This window comes from Coregonus clupeaformis, chromosome 16 (genome assembly GCF_020615455.1).
Source record: "Coregonus clupeaformis isolate EN_2021a chromosome 16, ASM2061545v1, whole genome shotgun sequence".
Classification (NCBI taxonomy): Eukaryota; Metazoa; Chordata; class Actinopteri; order Salmoniformes; family Salmonidae; genus Coregonus; species Coregonus clupeaformis.
In genome coordinates this window covers 47275034-47298303 of record NC_059207.1, presented here as the reverse complement: position 1 = coordinate 47298303, position 23270 = coordinate 47275034, and the positions used below count along the sequence as shown (strand labels likewise).

The following is a 23270-nucleotide window of genomic DNA, read 5'->3' as shown; positions in this document are numbered from 1 at the left end:
ACTTGAGTTCTTACATAATATGTGTGTGATGTTTGTTTCCTGTTAATTATATTTTACCGCTGGTAAAGCACTTCCCATAGCTACTTGTTTCAATTAGTGAGAGTATACGACTACATCCTTTGCAGATTCTGCCTCTAATGCACTGAATGCTCAGGCTGATATCTCACTAATGAGTTGAAGCACACTCAGATTTTAATTTGTATAATGTTGTACCCTTGAATGTTGTATAACAGAGATGTTTATGCTTATACCCATACTCTTGGTTTGATGATATTCATTTGCATGAACCACCAGCACACACATACACAATTTGAGTAGATCTCTACTTTTATTCATGTATATATATACACATATAAAAAATAAGGACATATGTACAATGATAATAAATATCGACATGTTTGTACAACCGAAATAAGTTACTTAACATCCTTTAAAAAACAAACAAAAGATTGTGAACAAACATGCAGAGGAACCGTTGCAACTTAAAGCCAAAAAGGAAGAAATGAATAATAATGGTAATATAATAATAATAATAATATTGAATAACAGAAGAATCAAAATCCTTGAGAAGACTGTGGAAGGCATTGTTTTTGACAGGCATAGTGTAATAACTAGCCTATGTAGATCCAGAATTGTTACACACAGGTCACACATGCAAACATTTATTTTCGTAGCTTTAGCCTAACATCCCTTTTGTGAGTTTGATGGATAACCTTATTCTAAGACAGTTTTATGATTTATCAGACATAATGTCCAAGGAAGAAATGAAATAAATTATTGTAAGACAAATCAGATAAATATCTATACCAATCTTAACAGCTCCTGTAGCTGTTAATCCGTAATAGATGGTTAAGTGTCTGAACCAGTGCTTGGTAACATTTTAAATCTTACATATCTTCAAATTAAAGGCATGTATAAATATTTAAGATTTAGTATCAAACCTTAGATCATGAAATCATGAGTTATCATTTGGTTTTAAGGAGGTTGCTGTGCTTGGTTGGTTCTATGACGTTCAAAGTTTTGGTGATTTGTTTACCTTTTCATGTGCTAGGGAATCAGGGATAAGCTTCAGTAGATTACTACTGACATGTAAACAGGATGTTGACCAGCCACAAACATTTTGCCTTCTGAAAAAAATTAAGCTCTAAATTAAATATGCAGGAAAGTTCCAGACATGAGAGTTATTTGAAGTAAGTTGGACGGACTGTTGAAACTTAAATATCAAAGTGGAATAATAAAATAATATTAAATAATAATGTTTTTAAAAAAGCAACTGCAGTCTACTTTGGCTTATCCGAAGGTGAAAAGGCATGGCTAAATAAAACATGTTAAGAAGATGTATTCATGAAGAAGTCCTTAACAACTCTAACCATATATTTTTTTTCTTCTAGAGAACATTAGGGTCGGCAAAAGTTTGAAACATGATACACTTCTTTTACAATTATGATCATGTTATCGGAGATGTGTACAGTACATTTGCAGAGAAGGTCATGCAACACTAGGATGAACTAACCACTGATGGCCAAGTAAGTAAGTACCTCTTCAACCCAGGGATCATTGCAATATTCTACATCCCCTTCAGCTGTCTCTAGTCTACATTGTGGAGAGAAAGAAAGAAACGTTGTCATCCTCTTGTTCCTTTCTTTGTATTGTGTTGTTCTCTGGTCCCTGCAGATGTGTCACAAAGCCACCCCTGGAAGACAAAGCACAGGAAGGGAAAAACGAACATGTTAGAGTGGGCACACGAAGTTGTATATGCAAGGCCACTTCCATGAGAGTCAGGATGATGCAGCATAATACAATTACTATGTTTAATCTCAAAAGCTGTAAAACTCTTGATTGTGACTGTTATTTTTCTGGCTAGGTCTTTGGGTGTCTCTTAGGCCAGTTCCAGATTTGTTCACGCCAAGCCATAACAATTACCTAGGAGTTGGCATGACAGCACAAACAGATCTTGGGCCTGGCTAGAATCTTTGTGTGTCTGTAGGCTTTTAGAGAGAGAGAGCCATACCTCTGATTGATGTGCCTCTGATTGCTCTCTGGAGCCATTGGTTTATCACAGGCCATTAATCTATCTTCCATCTGTTGTCTGCTTGTCCCTCCAACAGCACAGGCAGTGTGTGTTTACAGTTGAGTGTCCATCCTTCTCTCTGTGTTCAGGCTTTCCACAGTGGTAACAGATCATTCTCTGGACGTCAGTAGGTAGGTGGGTGGGGTTTAGGGAAATAAGTGGTTAAAGGGTGTGTCCAGGTACAGTGCTGTGGCTCCGTCCCCTCCAGGACACACTACGACATCCACCAGGTTTGGCATTCAGGGCGGTGCAGGGGAGGGAGGTCCTTTTGGCAGTTCAACTCGCCACCACCCCCGCTCATACACAAAAATATGATATAAAGCACTTGTTGAGACATCCACTGCAGTCGCAACAGTTTAGTGAGAGTTTACCTACATTCCCCCATGCCATCCCTACTACATGGCTGAAAACAATGCCTTTGTCTCATTTGAAATACTGAATAATAAGTGAGTGTGCTGTTGTAGGTTCTGTTGTGGGATTATGTCAAACAGAAATTTCCATAACCACATCACAAGGAAGTGTATAAGTATCAGAATGGGTTTAAATTCCCATCAACCACTTGTATAAATGTGTAGTGTAGTTATTGTAAAACTAGTGCTAAAATGTATTTACTAGTGTGGAGGTTATTTGGGAAGATATCTACTTTGTGCAGGGATAGGAGAAGTTTGTACATGCTTCCATCACATTCTCATTCACAGAGGGCCGCTTTAAAGCCATTGGTCTCCATTTGTCGCTTCCGTAGTCCATAAGACATAGAAAAAGAACACACAGAAATGTCTTAATTTAAATTGTCACAATATATCAATGTGGCAGGGGTTGAAGACTTTCTCAGAGGAAAGACTGACAACGTGAAAAAAGTACAAATTGAGCCGAGAAAGTCTAATTAAGAGTTTGTCCTTCATGTAAACCCCCCCATGTCTTTCAAACAAAACTCACTTCATTAACTCTCTCTTTATCCCACTTTTCCTTCCCAGGTTTTACCCCCTGAGAGAGGAACGTGATTGTCGTCATGCTTTTGGGATTAATTTGTCTTTTATGTGACTCTCTCACTCTCTTTGCTCACAAATACAAAATCGACTTTCTTACTCCCATGTTAAGTGCAGCAAGCGAAAAAGTCCTCAACAGAACAGAAAAAAGGCAAGCCAGCTCCTCCATCTTTCAGTCAGTCAACTCGTGCTGCTTGCTTTATTGGTTTAGCCCTGAAGCTATAACCTTGTCATGAGTTCTTGGACGTCTCTTATCATGAAGGAGTGCTCTCAGGAAACCTCTCAGTTTGTTTGACTGCTATGCTTGAGGTGTAGGCCCTCTGCGTTCAATTGTCTTTAAATACCGAATTTACACAGCTTGAGATTTGCACAGTTTAAGCAAGTTAAACTGGTTAAGAAGGTAAAGAGTGACAGTCAGTGTGGCAATAACAGGAGCGGATGCTGAGGAACGGTCAGTGTGTGTCACATTACATGCTGTGTGCAAAAAAACATCTGCCACCAGTCACAGAGTCAGCCAAACGAGCATTGGCAGAAAAATAGAGAGAGAGCATGGAGTGAGAGTGGAGTCGAGAGAGAAAGGCGTCCTCTAAAGAGGGAGGTAGGTTAGTTGCCGTTCGTTGTCAATTATTATAATTTTTTTTCATTACAACGGGCGCGGAGAAAGACAACTGCTGCTACACAGACGACTCTTCAGGGTTGGCATCAGGCAGCACGCTCCTCTGCTGCAGGGTCCGACGCAGCTCCTCCTTGAAAGGGCTGGAATAGTCGTTCCCGCCCCCGCTCAGCCCCAGCCCCAGCCCTCCTCCACCAGAACCACCCCCGCTAACCCTATCCTCCCCGGCCGAGCTCAGGTTGAGGCGGATGTAGCCGTTGCTGCCAGAGCCCCTGATGTTGGTGAGGCTGAGCCGGCTGGGGGAGTGGATGGGCTGGCCGGGGATGGCGCTGGGAGACGCCGTGGGGGCGTGGTGGTGAGACTGGCTGCTGGGGCACAGGGCGTGGCCGGGAACGATTTTCAGCGAGCCGTCTGAGTAGTAGTAGTTGGCGCCCGTCTCCCAGAAGCGGTCCTCGTCGCTGGGCATCTTGCTGGGCACGAAGGTGGGTGGCTCCTTGGGCAGGGTGATGGGGTAGACCAGGGTGCTTTCCAGGGGCTTCATGTCCGCTCCTTTACCTAGGGCCAGCTTCAGACGCCTCCTCAGATACAAAGCTACCACCAGTAGTAGTAGACAGGCGGCCCCCAGGGTGATAACCATCACCCAGAACAGACCCATGCTGCCGTCAGGGGCCCGGGCCGCCATGACCACAGGAGAACTGGCCACCACCGACACCTGGTAGCGCTCTGTCTGAAACTTGACCCCCTGCTCCTCCGAGTAGCACACGTAGCGTCCTGCGTGCACCGGCATCACGTTGGGGACCACCAGAGCCTTCAGGGCCCGGTCGAAGCGTGGCCCCCCGGCCTCCTCGTCTCCTAGCTGCAGCTCCCGGTCGTTGAGGAGCCAGGAGGGCTGGGCCAGGTTGGACACCAGCTGGCAGGGCAGCACCATGTCTGATTCCACCACTACTGTCACATTCCTCAGTCGAGAGTTGTCTGGGAGAGAGAGAGGGTATGTGTTAGCCAATAAGTTTAATTCCTGAACTCTAAATTCAACTCATCTCAATTCAGTTCAATTCACTTAGTTCAACTGAACTCAATTAAACTTGATTCAATTACTAAATTCTAAGCTCGCGGCAGGTAGCCTGGCGGGTAGGAGCGTTGGTCCAGTAACCGAAAGGTTGCTGGATTGAATCCCCGAGCTGACAAGGTAAACATCTGTCGTCCCTGAGCAAGGCAGTTAACCCACTGTTCCCCGGGCGCCGATGTCGTGGATGTCAATTAAGGCAGCCCCCCGCACCTCTCTGATTCAGAGGGGTTGGGTTAAATGAGGAAGACACATTTCAGTTGAATGCAATCAGTTGTACAACTGACTAGGTATCCCCCTTTCCCCTTCCCTTTCAAATCCATTCAATACCTATCAAAAATAACTACAACTGTAGTGATCAGCTATTGCCACAAGGGGCCACCAGTCCAGTTTCTCTCCCACTTACCAGGGCTGGGGATGGCCACTGGCTTGTCAAACTTGGCTTTGCCCCTGCTGAATCTCTCCAGCATCAGATCCTGGGATAGGGAGGAGGTAGACCTGTGGAACAGAGAGCACAGAGAACAGGCATTAATAACTGCTACTGGCCTCCACCTTCTGCTACTGGCCTCCACTAAGCTGCTGCTAGCACAGGTAGACCCAGCCCACTGAGCAAGCACAGGTAGACCCAGCCCACTGAGCAGGGACAGAGGAGAGAAGGGGGCAGGTAGAAGAGGGGAAGGCAGAACCACTAAAAAGGGGCAGAGGGGGAGTGGAGGGGAGAGGCAGACATGCTCACCCGCGGTGGAGGTCGATGCGGACACAGGCGCGACCCTCACTGTCCCAGGCACAGTAGGGGTCCCGGGACAGAAGGCAGTCTGGCTGCGACTGATAGCGGCTGCAGTTAGCCAAGGGAAGCTGGAGCACTTCTGAACGTGAGCCAATGTACAAGTACTTCTGCAGACATAGGCAGACAGAGAGGGAGAGAGAGAGGGGGGTTGAGAGAGAGAGAGAGAGAGAGAGAGAGAGAAAGAGGGGAAAAAGAGAAAGGGAGGAGATAGAGATAGGAGGGGAGGATGGGAGAAACAGAAAAAGAACAAGTCAGACAGAGGGCAGCGGAGATAAAGATAATGGGATAATCACTCTCAATTACAATAACATTTTGTTTTCCCTACCCTCTTCTTTCTATGTTTGGCTAGAGAGCAAAGCTTGTTATGAAATAGCTGGCCAGGAAAAGCCTGGTTTAATTAGATAAGGATCAGTATGTGAGTGTAATGTCAGTGAAACAGAGTGGTGACATTCAGACAATGGTGATGAGTAGGGCCCGGAGTCTTTCCTAGTTGGGTCACATGATCAGGGCATACTCTTGGTCCAGTGATGGTCTATGTGTAAGTAAACTCAGAACGGCCCCATAGGGCAGGAGCCAACCTCCTGTTTCTGTAGTGTGAGGCAGCTTGATGAACAAGTACACCTTGTTGGTCTATGTGTAGAGCTGGGGAAAACTCCTGGACTTAGTGTTGATTGTTACCTTGGTGTGAGAGATGGTCAGGCTGTCCACTGGCTGGGGAGAATCAAACAGCTGTATCTCTTCAATCACATGGGCCTCAGAGCCGAGGATCACTACCCTCTGTAACCAGCCATCCGCTAGAGGAGAAGAGGAGAGGGGGAGCAAAAGAGGAGAGGAAAGAGGGGAGGAGAGGATGAGGAGGCATTGGTAGAGGAGAGAGAAAAGAGAGTAGGACGAGAGGAGAGGAAGAAAGATAGAGGAAGGAAAAGAGAAGAGGGAATAAAGAGGAAAGCAGTATGTAGGATGAGAAGAGAGAGATGAATATCATTTCAGAATATTGTACTGTAGTTTACTCTTTGGGTAATATTGTGATCAAGATTACATCCCCTGCTTTGAATGGCGATTGAGCTGCTGCTGCCGGCGGTGTGACATTGTATGTTTGTCTGTGTTTATGGTGCTTTTATGAGCAGAGATCTGCTGTGTGTGCTGAGCCTGCCCTGCCTCCTGCCCTCACCACAGTGGAACTGTCACAGATAATGTGAGGGACTGACCCTGGACCAGACGGGAGCCTGGCACAAAGCAGAGCAGCAACACACACATACACACACAAGTACAAACAAACACTCACACACACAAACACGTAAATGCTGTATCATGCATGACGTATCATGCTCCTCTCTCGCTGTGTCGAGAGCATTTCGGCTAATCCCCCAATCCCATCCTCCATTTCTAACCGCCCTCGCCAGACCCGTTCTCTCCGCATCAGCTGTCATCCTCCTGCAGTTAATAGCTAATCAAGCCTGCAGCCCAATTGGCAGTGTGTACGTGTGCCAAGGGCCCCGTTGAGTTTGTGCTGTGAAGCAAGGCAGCAGGGGGCCTGCCAAACTACTGAGCCCATCGTCTCTCTGACAGTCATGGGCCTCCAACACACCGCAGGCACAGTCAGGGATTCACTCTACACTGCACTGCAGTGAGTGGAATTATAAGTAGTAGGCTACTTAATGGGAAGCAGCTACTGTAGTTGGATGTACTGTATGTTATTTATGAAAGTCATTGTCTCCAGACAGGCATTGTCCTTCCTATGCCACATGCAGTCTTCAACTGGCCATGTAGCTGGAGTCGTCGTGCTATCTGACGTAAGACAATCTTATGGGAGTAGGATGAAGTTCTGAAACCACCTGAACACTGATCTCAGGCAAACTGTGGGTCTTCTTGAGCGTTTTCTTGGGATTGGGCTTAAAGTAAACTGATCCTACATCTGTGGTTCAGGGCATGTTTAGTGGGCATATGGGTTAATCTGGGACCTGTCTTGGTCCTATACTTTTATGTTGCGTATGGGAAGTTCTTAAACAGTACACTGATTTCAGTCAGTTTTGTGTTTCCCCCATTGTGGTTAAGCTTAGGAATGGGGGTAAGGTAAGAAATATTCTGAATCTGCGGCAACTTCTAACTCGACCATCTTCAGTGGGTAGATTCTTAGCCCATATTGTATGTCCTGTCAATAGTTACCTGTGCCTAAGAAGAGCATGTTGTATGCCCGTGTGTCCAGGGCGCTGACCCGGTCCACTGCCAGGCGGGTGAAGTTGATACCCTTGGTGAGCAGTAGGGGGCGAGCCTGTGCCTTCTCCTCCATCAGAGGGTGCTTCTTGGCAAAGTTGAGGGTGGCGTCTGGCAGCTGAAGAGAGCTGTTGTAGCCATTCTCCCTGTGCCAGCTTGTAATGCACTGCACCGTGAAGAAGAAAGGAGAGGCAAGACAGAGAGGAGAGAACAGAGGGATGAGAGCGAGAGAGAGAGAGAGAGAGAGAGAGAGAGAGGGGGGGGAAGAAACAAGGAACATTGTTAGTTGCGGGACAGACTGGCATTGCTTGTTGGCTCTGATCACTCTCCAGACTCTCCCTGTCCAAGTCACTCTATTCCTCCGCATCCCTCCCTCTCTCTCCCCGCTCACTCTCTTTTTCTCTACCCCCCCGCCTCACCCTCCCTCCCTCCATCACTCACCGCTCCGGGCCGTGGGCTGGGGACAGTGCCAGTGTATCGACCCCATCTCTGGGACGCGTCTCTGTACTCCTTATAAGGGCCGTCAAACACCTTCTTCACCTCCCCTATCTGGTACTGACACACCGCTGACACATCCACATCACCCCTGGGACGGGAGAGAACAGCAAAACGATGGGCTTAAGATTATTAGCAAAAGTGTTATTTCTGTAGTCATTTTACATTGTCTGTTTGTATGAAATAGGATATGAAGATATATAATGATGGTTGTGCTTTACTAGGAGATAATAACATAATTCAAAAGGTCTATACACAGAGAAGACACGTTAGCTGACTCAAGGCTAGTAAAACTGTAATTCTGGGCATAATATAATATTTTCAAAAGCATTGGAAAAGTTTAGATACTGTAGAATAAGAATTCACACCAACCCAGTGTTAGTAAAAGTGCTAAGTTGGAGAGAGAGAGCCTATTCTCTTTGGCACATCGAACCCCCTGGCGGTAGTGTTATTGTGACTCACCACTGGGCGTGGAAGATGCCATAGAAGGTGGTGGTGCGCCAATCAGGGCCGGGCAGGGTGAAGACTGCCCGCAAGTTGTTGAAAGTGACGTGTCGCTCGGGGAGAGAACACACCAGCCTGGCCTTCTGGAAGGTGGTCCACTTCTTCTGCAGGGTCCTGGTGCCCCCCAGATCACCCTGAAGGGAGAGACACACAAGAGTCAGTCAGGTGACAGGAATCAGGAGAGGTGGCATATTGCCAGTGTGGATGGGAAAATCCAGAATATTTGCTGATGGTTTTCGATACCATTGTAGGATGGAATTGGGTGAGAAGAGTGATTGTAAAGGAGAGAAAGTGATCACACTGATGAACAGGGTCAGATAGACTTGTGAAGAGACAGAGGAAGAGTTAGGAGAGGTAGTCTACGGGCAAGGGTTTATCCAGACTCCTTTGACCTCACCAGGAAAAACAACGGGTTGTATGATGTAATCATAGTGGATGGCAAACTCTGACCTCATAACTCGTAACTTCTCCTGATAACTATTGATACCTAATAAGGATAGAACTGGGTGAGGGTAGTGACTGTAAAGAAAGAGTGAAACGAGAGTTGGAAGTGTTTGTGTCTCAGTGTAAAAAGTAAGTGAGCAGTTACCTACCACTACCCAGAGTAGGATTGAGTGGTGTGCTTGTGTGTGTGTTCCGGTGGCAGTGTGTGTATGTGTGTGTGTATGTGAGAGTGTGTGTGTGTAGCCATGTACAGTACCAGTCAAAAGTTTGGACACACCTACTCATTCAAGGGTTTTTCTTTATTTTTACTATTTTCTACATTGTAGAATAATAGTGAAGACATCACAACTATGAAATAACACATATGGAATCATGTAGTAACCAAAAAAGTGTTAAACAAATCAAAATATATTTTACATTTTATATTCTTTAAAGTAGCCACCCATTGCCTTGATGACAGCATTGCACACTCTTGGCATTCTCTCAACCAGCTTCATGAGGAATGCTTTTCCAACCGTCTTGAAGGAGTTCCCACATATGCTGAGCACTTGTTGGCTGCTTTTCCTTCACTCTGCGGTCCAACTCATCCCAAACCATCTCAATTGGGTTGAGGTCGGGTGATTGTGGAGGCCAGGTCATCTGATGCAGCACTCCATCACTCTCCTTCTTGGTCAAATAGCCCTTACAGAGCCTGGAGGTGTGTTTTGGGTCATTGTCCTGTTGAAAACAAATGATAGTCCCACTAAGCGCAAACCAGAATGCTGTGGTAGCCATTCTGGTTAAGTGTGCCTTGAATTCTAAATAAATCACTGACAGTGTCACCAGCAAAGCACCCCCACACCATCACACCTCCTCCTCCATGCTTCACGGTGGGAACCACACATGCAGAGATCATCCGTTCACCTACTCTGCGTCTCACAAAGACACAGCGGTTGGAACCAGAAATCTCAAATTTGGACTCATCAGACCAAAGGACAGATTTCCACCGGTCTAATGTCCATTGCTTGTGTTTCTTGGCCCAAGCAAGTCTCTTCTTCTTATTGATGTCCTTTAGTAGTGGTTTCTTTGCAGCAATTCGACCATGAAGGCCTGATTCATGCAGTCTCCTCTGAACAGTTGATGTTGAGATGTGTCTGTTACTTGAACTCTGTGAAGCATTTATTTGGGCTGCAATCTGAGGTGCAGTTAACTCTAATTAACTTATCCTCTGTAGCAGAGGTAACTCTGGGTCTTCCAGTCCTGTGGCGGTCCTCATGAGAGCCAGTTTCATCATAGCGCTTGATGGTTTTTGCGACTGCACTTTAAACTTTTAAAGTTCTTAAAGTAATGATGGACTGTCGTTTCTCTTTGCTTATTTGAGCTGTTCTTGCCATAATATGGACTTGGTCTTTTACCAAATAGGGCTATCTTCTGTATACCATCCCTACCTTGTCACAACACAACTGATTGGCTCAAACACATTAAGAAGGGAGGGAATTCCACAAATTAACTTTTAACAAGGCACACCTGTTATTTGAAATGCATTCCAGGGGACTACCTCATGAAGCTGGTTGAGAGAATGCCAAGAGGGTACAAAGCTGTCATCAAGGCAAAGGGTGGCTATTTGAAGAATCTCAAATATTAAATATATTTTGATTTGTTTAACAATTTTTTGGTTACTACATGATTCCATATGTGTTATTTCATAGTTTTGATGTCTTCACTATTATTCTACAATGTAGAAAATAGTAAAAAATTAAGAAAAACCCTGGAATGAGTAGGTGTGTCCAAACTTGACTGGTACTGTATGCGTGTAGCCTACCTTGCAGACGCGGGCCACCCTGGCCACAGTGAGCTCTGTGTCACAGTCCAGCTCTACAGCTCTCTCACTGAAGAAGAAGTAGATCTTGTCATCGTCCCCCTCCTTACTGCCACTGCTCTCCCTCACCAGGGCCGAGCCCACAAAGTCAGGCTCTGTGGGGACAACACACACACACGAGACATGAACACGCATGTATGACTGCACAGTCACACACATGTGCACACACACTGCCACTTCCACTCCCCCTAATCGCCCATCCTCTCAAATACGCTACTATTTAACCTTCTAACCTCATCTCATCTTATACCCTCTCACCTTCCCTTATCTATCTCTAACCCCTCTTCTCTCATGTATCCCTCCTGTCCACTCCTCTAACCTCATCTTTCCACCTCTCACCTGCTTTTTCCATCTCACTGCTTTTCTGCTCATTTTAGCCTCTAACCCTCTCCTCTCCTTTTCTTATCTAATTTCTCATCTCCAACTCTTTCCCATAGACTCTGACTCTCTCTCTCTCTCTCTCTCTCTCTCTCTCTCTCTCTCTCTCTCTCTCTCTCTCTCTCTCTCTCTCTCTCTCTCTCTCTCTCTCTCTCTCTCTCTCTCTCTCTCTCTCTCTCTCTCTCTCTCTCTCTCTCTCTCTCTCTCTCTCTCTCTCTCTCTCTCTCTCTCTCTCTCTCTCTCTCTCTCTCTCTCTCTCTCTCTCTCTCTCTCTCTCTCTCTCTCACCGTTGAGCCAGGCCGGCAGGTATTCACTCTTCATGCTGTAGTGTTGCTGTCCCAGGTTCCTCAGGATCACAGGCTCAGTGCCCAGGAAGTTATTCAGTGTGGCTGAATACAGCTCCTTGTCTGGGAGACACAGAGACAGGCAGGATAGGCACAATTAGAGAACACTTACACATAGAATAGAATCAAACAGAATAGAATAAAACAGAATAGATGACCTACCCACTATGAGGCCTGTGTGGCCCTTGGCTGGGTCGTAGGGACACTTGCCCTTCCCATCCTCAAGGGAGCCAGGGTTGAGACTAAAGTGGTCTGCATTCTGTGGACACATGCATAGACACAAGTGGTCAGTGGTCAGTCTAACACAGCTCCGGGCTCTGTCTGTCCGTGACAACATTTGTAACAGGAACCACAGTTCTCGCTCCCTGCATCCACCACACTGTCTTATCATATCACCGTTACAAACACATTTAGAGCCAGATACCACGGCTTCGTTGGCATTGGATATTCTTTCCTTTGACACAGAGGATTCAGCCTTAGGGAGGATGTGGTGTGGAAGCGTCAGATAGAAGATACGAGACATGACACCTTGTCAGTGGTGCTGATAGCTGTGAAGCCACCACAAGGACAGCTCAAATCTAATTAAACCTCCTGACAGAGGGAGTGGGATGAAGTTGGCCTTGTTTGTCCCAAATGGCAGCATTTCCCCTCTATAGTAAACTACTTTTGACCAGGGCCCGGCCATTGAAAGCCACTCACGATGTAGGTGCATTTGGGCTGGAAGGCATAGGTTCCACAGGTGTAGAGGTGGGTGTGGTTGTAGCTCTGCAGGAAGCGGATGTAGTTGAAGCACTCCGTCTGTGGGTGGGGGAAAGATGGGACTGAGACTGAAGCATACTATTCAGCCATTTATAGCAATAACCATCGACTCACACAGTCTAAGGGGGTAATCAGTCTAAGGGGGTACTCAGTCTAAGGTGGTACTCAAATGTAAACAGAAACTTTTAGGATATGTACCTGGTTGTTCTTGCCCTTGGTGGCACACTCTCTCTTCTTCTCCTGTGGTGCTGGCCACTCAATCTGAGGGAGAGAGAGAAATAGAGGGAGAGAGAGAGGGAGGGGAGAGAAATAGAGAGAGGGATGTGTGAGTGAGAGAGAGAGAGATGAGTGGAAGAGAGCGACGGCGACAGTAACAGATAGAAATAGAGTTGGGTGAGAGAGAAAGAGAGAGACAGATAGAGAGAGATGGATATAGAGACAGTGGGAGGAGAAGGCAGATGTTGAGATAGGTGCAGAGTGAAGACATAGTGGGGCAGGTGGCATCCAGTGGCTCTATCATCCCTCTACACCCAGTAGACAGAGCAGCAGCGAACAGGTGGGCTGCAAATTACTGGGATGATCACAACACAGAACTGTTGCATGTTCATCATCAGTCACACAACAATCCAATTCATTCTCATTATAATGTTGAATCAGATAACAATCCCCATAGTGCTGGTATATGTCTGAGTGGGATATGAGATGAGAGGGACAGAGGCATGTTAAGACGTTTTACCAAGCCTTTATTGTACGAGGCTAATTACACTGATTAACATTCCTATAATCATGTAATCACCTTCTTCCCCCTTCACTACTGAACAGACGGCATCGGAATCAGAAAACTGTATTGCCATACAACAAAGTGAAGGAATGTTGCACAAGAAATTGACTGCACTCGTGTAGCATGTCTATGGGGTTAAGGTTGTAGCTGTCATTGGTGTCTGCTGTGCTGAGGTGTGTGTGTGTGTGTGTGTGTGTGTGTGTGTGTGCATGTGTCTGTCTGTGTGTAGTTACCTGAGGTCGTAGCTGTCTGCTGATGTCATTAGGGTCCAGGGCGAACAGGGCCTCTCTAGCTCCTACATATAGAACCCTCTCGTGTTCAGCTAGGGTCACCATGGTGTAGTTCCACACACCTAGAGCCTGGAACCTGGCCATGCTGTCCAGCACCTCTGTAGAGGAACACACATACATAGTCAATACTGTTAGAAACACACACGTCTTGACCTGATGGCATTGCAGATCGAAGTATTGTGCACAAATCAAGCACCTTTGGAACCATATTGGGAGTTCAGCACCAGTGTGATGTTGATGACTTTCTCTTTCATCAAAGTGGTACACACACAGAGACACAGGTAAAGGCCCAAGCACACATACACCCCTCCCAACACACACACAGACCCAGCCACACACACCCAGCCACACACATACACACACAGCCACACACACAATGCAGTAAAAGACAAACACACAGGGAGAAACTGACAGAGCACAAATGCAGTTTGGTTTCCATTATCCACACCTCTGTTCCCTGTCGTGTCTCTACGTCTCGCTCTTAGCAAAGGGAAGTCATGTGCGAAAAATGAGGCAAGCCTCAGTAAAGTGATATCATGAATTGAATAATAATATTCCTATTCCTCTAAAAATAAAACCTGAGATCCTACAGGAGGGGGAAGAGACTTCACTTCTGATTTATGGTGGGCACGTCATGTGACTTCCTTCCTGGCCTAGTTTGATGGTATAGCAACACACCAGAACTATAGGAGGTGGTGGGGTGGAGGACAGCAAGTCAGAGAGAGAGGAAGGGGTGGGGGTGTGAGAGAGAGAGAGAGAGAGAAACAGAGCAAGGAGGTATAGAAAGACAGGATAAGGAGGAAAGTAGAGGAAACTTGAGGGGACAGGCGGTGGGAGAAGGGAATACAGGTGGAACTAGAGTTATTATCTAGAGAGCAGCAGCGTATAAACGTTGGAGGGTATGGGCGCGTGTGCTGGATGAGGAGAGACGAGAAGAGAAGAGAGGAGACGAGACATCCTCAAGGGAGCCCAGAGCACATCTGCTAGGTTCTACACAGCCAGAAAATGTCTGCCGTTGACACGCACACACACACACACTATAACACACATACTCACACACACTTGCACCCATGTAAACACACACGCGTGCTTACACATAAACGGTTGTGCACTCAAACACACTCACTCATATACACACACACACAAACCTTCCCCCCGCCACACACACTGCCAAACAACCCTCCTGGGTACCTGCTTAGTGACAATAATGTTTCTCCACATTCACAGAAAGTTTTGCAGAGCTTGAAGGGGGTTGTTTACAATTATTAGTGGCAGCGTCATTGCATGCTGTTATGGGAGGCTGCACTTCCCGTCTGTCACCACACAGGGGCAACCCTGAGGCCTGTATGCGTGGTAGGGGGCCTTAAAGGAAAAATCCACTCAAAAATCTTTTGGTATTTTTAATACAGTGGAATGAGGGGTCTTTGTCTGATTAGCAGTTATTATGAACAGATACCAGACATTAAAGTAACAACATAAGAGGAGAGACTGTACTAGTAAGGGAAAATATAATGAAAGGGGAAGGAGGAACATGCCACAGAAATGAGAGCAAAGAGAAGATCTAATGACTCCAACAGATGAGACACACACACACACACACACACAAACACACACACACAGTCTTGCGCAGCTAACCTTGTGGGGACATACAATTCAGTCCCATTCAAAATCCTATTTTCCCTAACCCCTAACCCCAAACCTAACCCGTAGCCGTACCCATACCGTACTGTACCCTAACCCTAACCCTAACCTTAACCCTAACCCAAAAACCTAACCTAACCTTAACCCTAAACCTAGCTCCTAACCCTAACCCTAATTCTAACACTAATTCTAACCTTAACCCTAAACCCCCTAGAAAGCTCAGCTGGTAGAGCACGGCGCTTGTAACAACAAGGTAGTGGGTTCGATCCCCGGGACCACCCATACACAAAATATGTATGCACGCATGACTGTAAGTCGCTTTGGATAAAAGTGTCTGCTAAATGGCATATTATTTTATTGTATTATTTAAATAGTATTTGACCTTGTGGGGACTAACAAAATGTCCCCAGTTGGTCAGATTTTTGTTCGTTTACTATTCTTGTCGGGACTTCTGGTCCCCACAAGTATAGTTAAACACGTCCACACACACACACACACACACACACACACACACACAGACACACACACACACACACACAAAAGGGAAAACTGCAAACACATAAAATGTTGGTTGTGGGTGAAGCAGCAGAGGTCTGTGTCTCTCTACAGCTGAACTCTTGAGATGTGCCGAGGTCAGTTTTATGGCTTCTATGGTAACAAGAGCACCAGCGCTCTGTCTCCCTGTGATGTTAGCTAGCCACTACACTTAAGGAGTTCTATACTCCCATCTCTGTGATGCCCCGCTCTAGTTATGTGGGTGTGTGTGTGTGTGTGTGTTTCTGTGTATCTGTGTGTGTGTTTCTGTGTGTATCTGTGTGTGTGTGTTTCTGTGTGTGCCGTTGTGGGCGAGCTCAGGGTCAGTCTGTTGGAAGGAGGGAGGGAGGCCAGAGCAGCAGAGAAGCAGGCCAGGCCAGGCGGTCCAGGGAGCAGAGAGCAGGGCTCAGTTAAGACTGATCCAGGACTAGTTTAGATCTCCTCTGATGTGCCTCCATGTATGCTGCTGCTCCAGCCTCTCCTCTCTTCTCCAGCAAGCTAATGCTCCTTCTTTTCTTTGAGTGCTTTACTATAAATACTGCCAGGGTCTGCTTATAGTTGCTAACCATGGAGGAGCTCACACACTGCACTATAATTAAAGGGCTATTTTAGGATCTTTGAAGCAGCAACACAGACCAAGAAATAAGGAGACATACACACTGTACAGCACACCACCCACTACAAAAGACACACACACACACACACACACACAATCCCTCATTCCTGGTACAATCCCTCAAGTCAGGTACCCACATGGGGATAAACGTACACACAAACATTAGTATCACGGACAGACACACGCAAACCCAGTTGTTGCATCAGGAGACTAGGGAAACTTCAGAGTGTTGTATTGAATGTCAAGGCATGAGACAGAATGAGAGCAGAGAGAGGGAGATGGGAAGCACTGTGTAATTGCTGTAGATTAGGAAAGGGAGTGGTGAGAGAGATGAAGGGGATTGGGAGAGATGGGGGAGGAGTGGGAGGGCAAACATGGAGAGGAAATGTTAAAAGTGGATTAACACAACAACAGGACAAGTGGAGGAGTTGTTGATTTATTCCACAAATGACCTTTCTGAAGAAGAGTGCCGTGGTTAAGAGTGCCTACTTCAACCTGCCTAGAGAGAGAGAACGGCACGTGGATGGATTTATGAAAATCATAGCCGTTTTGTGACAGACCCCCAGCTGTTTACAGAACAATACGATTTAAAGCCCCTCTACTCCACTCTAGGTCACATCTGCTCCATACTATTAATCCCATTCAATCAGGACATAGTGGAAGATGGAGGATGGAGGGATGGAGAGATGGAAGGTGGGGGGTGAGTGACACTCATGTCAGATAGTGTGTGGATGGATGGATGGATGATGTATCTCTCTCTCTGTCTGTCCTCCCCCAATCACGCACATACCCACCCCAACTTTATCCATCTATTATCTGTATTTATTTTAGTAATTTAGCAGACGCTCTTATCCAGAGCGACTTACAGTTAGTGAGTGCATCCCTCCCAACCACTCATTACTGTAATTGGTGGGCAGAGAGAGAGAGAGAGAGAGAGAGAGAGAGAGAGAGAGAGAGAGAGAAAATGAAAAAGTCCATCCCCCATCCCTCTTCTGGATGGTCTCACTTCACATCCTCATTCTATCTCTCTCGTTCAATCAGCACCACTCATTTGCTTTGGTTTTTCCTTTTAAGTTTTAGTCTCATTCTCTGCATCAAAGCATCCTGCTGGCTTTTCAAACAAACTAGTAGAAAGTAGAAATAGAGAGAGAGAGAAGAAGCAGTTCAAAGTGTTTGTGTTTTTCCCCCTTCGCAACCTAAATGACTTTAAGCCACACATAATTATAGATGCGTGGCCTGGGCTTGGGTGGGGGGAGAGAGGGAGTAAACATTATCTCTGCTCCGATCTCCCCCCCTTCCCCCATCATCACCACCCACCCCAAACTGCCTGGGAGTACTAAATCCCTCACACAGCCAGGCTAAGCATTATTCATACACACACTCTGGGTCTCTCTCTCTCTCTCTCTCTCTCTCTCTCTCTCTTTATTGTCCCACGTTTGCTCACACCAAACTGCATACAAACACACACACACATTTGTTTTACTATCCTTGTGGGGACCAAAGACTTGATTCCCATTCAAAATCCTATTTTCCATAACCCCTAACCCTAAACTTAACCTTAACCCTTTAACTAACCCTAACCTTAACCCTAAACCTAAAATAACCCTTTTCCTTGTGGGGACCGGCGAAATGTCACTTGTCCGAATTATCCTTGTTTTACTATCCTGGTGAGGACTTCTGGTCCAACACACACACACACACGCACCACACACAGAGTTCATGTTTATGTGATCTGCGTGTGCAGAGAGACAGCTCCACGTGACATAAAACACTTTGTAAACGTTCTGCGCTTTGTGTGTCCTTGTCTTTTCTGTCTCTTTCTCACTCCGTTGCTCCTCTCGCTCATGTGAAGCTATTTCCTGTCCTTTTAAGGCAGTCTGCTCCCTGCTCCTCTCTTTCTCTCTGCTCTCTCTTTCTCTCTGCTCTCTCTCTCTGCACTGTCTCTCTTTCTTCAACTCTATTTGTCTCAGACTCTCTTCTATTTAACTTTCTGCTCTCTCTCTCTCTCTCTCTCTCTCTCTCTCTCTCTCTCTCTCTCTCTCTCTCTCTCTCTCTCTCTCTCTCTCTCTCTCTCTCTCTCTCTCTCTCTCTCTCTCTCTCTCTCTCTCTCTCTCTCTCTCTCTCTCTCTCTCTCTCTCTCTCTCTCTCTCTCTCTCTCTCTCTCTCTCTCTCTCTCTCTCTCTCTCTCTCTCTCTCTCTCTCTCTCTCTCTCTCATGCAGCGTGCTGCATGGCTGTTTGCATTGCCTGTTGAATGTTTACCAAGTCTGTTTATTGGTCTGGGTTGAGCCTGTGGATTGACTAGAGTTGAGTGAGCAGGAGTTGTGAGTTACCGCTAGCAGTGTCTCTCAAGCTGGTATTGACTGCTTGTCGATAGTTTTTTCCATTGTATTCCCATCCACACCCCTCACCGCTCACCACCAACAATGACGGTTGAGTGTGAGTCAGGGACAGGAAAAGGAGTGTGGGGAAGATGGGAATAAGAAAAGACGACAGAAAAGGGGGCTGCTTTTATATAACAGCAGTCTTGCTAAGTGGAGCTGAAGTGTGATGTCTTTGTGAAAACAGTACAGGCTGTTTGGTTCTTAGCCGGGCTGAAAGCAAAGAAAGGAGGGAGGAGTGAGATAAAAAGGAGAAGAAAGAGAAGGAAGTGGAGGAAAAGAAAGGACAGAATAAAGGTGTGAGGTGGTTATGTGGAATATGAGTGACAATGAGGCAGAAGTAAGTTACTTCCTCTTTTGAAATTATATATCGTTTTTTCATTGACCGCTGGACTTAAAACAGACAGTCGACAACAGGAGAACAGGAAACTGAGTGACTGTGAACAGTTAATATAGGCTGCATCTGAAATAGTACCCTATTCCCTATGGGCTCTGGTCAATAGGGTTCCATTTCAGGCGCAGACATGGTATGGCCTGTATCTACTCACCATGGTATCTGACCGTCTTGCGTGGGACTGGGTTCCAGTTGAGACATAACGACTTCTCCCAACCAATCAGAAGAACCAACAGCAGGACCTTAGCCTCACCCATGGCTCCGATAGGACCTACCCAGTCTCAGCAAGGCCGTTGATTCGCTGGTTGATGAGGAGGGACAGGGGAGATAGACAGTGTGGGCACAGCCTCTGGCAGTCTGCCAAAGAAAGATATAACAAAATCAGTTAAAGCATCATAACCAACTACCACGATAACAGCCGCACAACAAACAACTTATCAGAGCTCTGTCAAGCCAATTCAATGACAGTTATTACATTGAAATGCAGAGCTATCAAAGTTAATGTGTGTTGGCAGCACATCAACCAGACTCAGAAAAGTAATGTCAAAGCAAGGACAATTCAACACACAATCTAGTTTATAATAATTATCCAGTATGAATATGTCAAACATCAGACTTGTTTTGTCTTTGACAGGCGAAGCTACCGGCAGCCTGTTCAAATAATGGAGGTAAATGATACAAACATCACCACAGACACGGCTTAAAAACACACAAGAAATGCTACAGGAATACACTATCAAACATATTCTGCTTTCCCTCCTTCTGTGGAATCACCATTCCACACCTGCTGGTGTCTATCAGAAAGCCAAATCAACACTTTGATGCTGTTTACCTATTTGAGAAGAAAGCCGTTGACTTCTAAACGTGCATTAAATGTCAAATTGTATTTACTCATAGAGATTAAATGAAGAATATCCGTCTGTGCCGTTGCATTTTATTGCTCAATTGACCAATTGTGCAAGTTCTCCCACTTAAAAAGATGAGAGAGGCCTGTAATTGTCATTATAGGTACACGTCAACTATGACAGACAAATTGAGATTTTTTTTTCCTGAAAATCACATTGTAGGATTTTTAATGAATTTATTTGCAAATTATGGTGGAAAATAAGTATTTGGTCACCTACAAACAAGCAAGATTTCTGGCTCTCACAGACCTGTAACTTCTTCTTTAAGAGGCTCCTCTGTTCTCCACTCGTTACCTGTATTAATGTCACCTGTTTGAACTTGTTATCAGTATAAAAGACACCTGTCCACAACCTCAAACAGTCACACTCCAAACTCCACTATGGCCAAGACCAAAGAGCTGTCAAAGGACACCAGAAACAAAATTGTAGACCTGCACCAGGCTGGGAAGACTGAATCTGCAATAGGTAAGCAGCTTGGTTTGAAGAAATCAACTGTGGGAGCAATTATTAGGAAATGGAAGACATACAAGACCACTGATAATCTCCCTCGATCTGGGGCTCCACGCAAGATCTCACCCCGTGGGGTCAAAATGATCACAAGAACGGTAAGCATCCCAGAACCACACGGGGGGACCTAGTGAATGACCTGCAGAGAGCTGGGACCAAAGTAACAAAGCCTACCATCAGTAACACACTACGCCGCCAGGGACTCAAATCCTGCAGTGCCAGACGTGTCCCCCTGCTTAAGCCAGTACATGTCCAGGCCCATCTGAAGTTTGCTAGAGTGCATTTGGATGATCCAGAAGAGGATTGGGAGAATGTCATATGGTCAGATGAAACCAAAATAGAACTTTTTGGTAAAAACTCAACTCGTCGTGTTTGGAGGACAAAGAATGCTGAGTTGCATCCAAAGAACACCATACCTACTGTGAAGCATGGGGGTGGAAACATCATGCTTTGGGGCTGTTTTTCTGCAAAGGGACCAGGACGACTGATCCGTGTAAAGGAAAGAATGAATGGGGCCATGTATCGTGAAATTTTGAGTGAAAACCTCCTTCCATCAGCAAGGGCATTGAAGATGAAACGTGGCTGGGCCGTTCAGCATGACAATGATCCCAAACACACCGCCCGGGCAACGAAGGAGTGGCTTCGTAAGAAGCATTTCAAGGTCCTGGAGTGGCCTAGCCAGTCTCCAGATCTCAACCCCATATAAAATCTTTGGAGGGAGTTGAAAGTCCGTGTTGCCCAGCGACAGCCCCAAAACATCACTGCTCTAGAGGAGATCTGCATGGAGGAATGGGCCAAAATACCAGCAACAGTGTGTGAAAACCTTGTGAAGACTTACAGAAAACGTTTGACCTGTGTCATTGCCAACAAAGGGTATATAACAAAGTATTGAGAAACTTTTGTTATTGACCAAATACTTATTTTCCACCATAATTTGCAAATAAATTCATAAAAAATCCTACAATGTGATTTTCTGGATTTTTTTTCCTCATTTTGTCTGTCATAGTTGACGTGTACCTATGATGAAAATTACAGGCCTCTCTCATCTTTTTAAGTGGGAGAACTTGCACAATTGGTGGCTGACTAAATACTTTTTTTCCCCACTGTAACTTGGCCCTAAATGTTATGTGAATTTTAAATGTCTGTTTCAACACGCAGACTTTGTCTTGTTTGGCATTTAGGAGACGGGGGTGTGAATTGAGATGCGGAGCCTGTACTGCACGTTCTGAACCCAATCTGACTCCTATTGATTTTTGTTTTTGGAAGGTAAGAGCAGCCGCACTAACAGAAAAAGTCTAAGATCATCGAAATGTGCTCTAAATGAGTAGGCTTATATGGAGGGCCGGGATAAGAATATTTGATGACTCACAGCTCACAGCTCTGACTCTAGGTTTTATTGGATCGATGAAGAGGCCTTTGGCTATCGTCTTGAGTGGAGAGAGAGGGGGGAGAGAGAGAGAATGAGGTGAGAGAGAGAGAGAGTGAAGGAGAGATAGAGAGAGAGGAGGGACATGGACAGAAACATGTGTGTTTAGAGACATGGAGGGCATCTGAAAACAGCAGCGAACAGGCTTCATGTTATCTTCCAAGCTGCTGAGAGTCCTCCAATCCTCAATAACGGCATTCTATCTTATTTTTCTCTTTCTGCTTAGAGTTAAGAAATGGAGTGAGTAATCATCCTGGAGGTTGGATTAAGAGGACTAGCCCTGTGTAAACATACTGTAGCGGGGGAAGGTGAGGTGAAGAGAGGAGGAGGAGGCGGGGGTCTTGGATTCAGCGGGTCTAACAGGCGGTCAGGCAGACAGCCAATCACGTATCCCTCTTGACTATATTGAATCACCTTATAATGATTGGTGGTGGGGACTTGTTTTCACTGAGCTGGCTAATGACGTTCAACAAATTAGAAACGACATGGCAGACTAATAATAACAGTCAGTGTTCCGACAAACGCTAGCTAATTAGCCTGACGTTGAGAGAGAAATAAGGCACATGTTCCGATTATGCTGCTTGGTTTGTGTGTTTGGATTCAGCTAAGTCCCCCAGGGGAGAAAACACACTGATGTTTCTTCCGATGGGGATGGATGTCGGGAAAGGAGGTTAGGATTAGGAAAGAGGGGGGCCTAGGATAGGAAGTGAGTTGAGCGGAATATCCGTTCTCAAGTGTTGTCCATCTCTCTGTTCAACCTCTGTCCTCCTCATGCCCTCCTGTTTCCTTCCCTCGCTTCCTGTCCATCGCTTCCTCTTTCTTCCCTTCTCATCAACTGATAATGAGGCCTTGTGACCTTTGAATCCGTGACCTTTCCAGAGGTCACAGGTGTCCAGGCAGAGAGAGTTGACTGACAGTGTCGTACCACTACACTAGAGTAGAGGAGGTCATTAAACCAAGCTGGTCATACTGTATGTACAGAGAACCACACCACAGCTTCCTCTCCTCCCTCCTCCCTCCTCCCTCCTCCCCCAAAACAAATACATCTATACAAAGCTTCCTTCCTCTCTATCTCTCTCTCTCTCCCCCTCCCTCCCTCCCTGCCCTTCTCACATCCCCCCTTTACTGCAGCGTCTGTATTTGAACATAGCCCATTTCACCTCAGCGCTGAGAGGGCAGGATCAAACACCCTCACACCCTCTATGCTATGGGCAAAACAGCTGGAGGAAACTTTTATGGAACATTTCCACTCACTTTAAAAGTAAGTTAAAAGACTGTCTA

The 23270-nt window shown here is 45.9% G+C and overlaps 1 protein-coding gene across 1 annotated transcript in view; it reads right to left on the bottom strand.

The window, feature by feature from the left end:
• Window positions 1-304: 304 nt before the first annotated feature.
• Window positions 305-23270, bottom strand: part of LOC121585017 (semaphorin-4C-like) — a 47329-nt gene continuing 24363 nt past the window's right edge. Inside the window, exons 2-16 of the mRNA XM_041901330.1 lie at window positions 19306-19508; window positions 13531-13685; window positions 12715-12777; window positions 12457-12555; window positions 11920-12016; window positions 11701-11820; window positions 10979-11130; window positions 8692-8867; window positions 8176-8320; window positions 7687-7900; window positions 6199-6314; window positions 5470-5627; window positions 5140-5231; window positions 2012-4642; window positions 305-1693 (exon numbers count right to left, since the gene is read on the bottom strand). Of these exons, the coding sequence (XP_041757264.1) occupies window positions 3732-4642; window positions 5140-5231; window positions 5470-5627; window positions 6199-6314; window positions 7687-7900; window positions 8176-8320; window positions 8692-8867; window positions 10979-11130; window positions 11701-11820; window positions 11920-12016; window positions 12457-12555; window positions 12715-12777; window positions 13531-13685; window positions 19306-19408 (2601 nt within the window). The 5' untranslated portion in view covers window positions 19409-19508 and the 3' untranslated portion in view covers window positions 305-1693; window positions 2012-3731. The remainder of the gene's footprint in view (window positions 1694-2011; window positions 4643-5139; window positions 5232-5469; window positions 5628-6198; window positions 6315-7686; window positions 7901-8175; window positions 8321-8691; window positions 8868-10978; window positions 11131-11700; window positions 11821-11919; window positions 12017-12456; window positions 12556-12714; window positions 12778-13530; window positions 13686-19305; window positions 19509-23270) is intronic.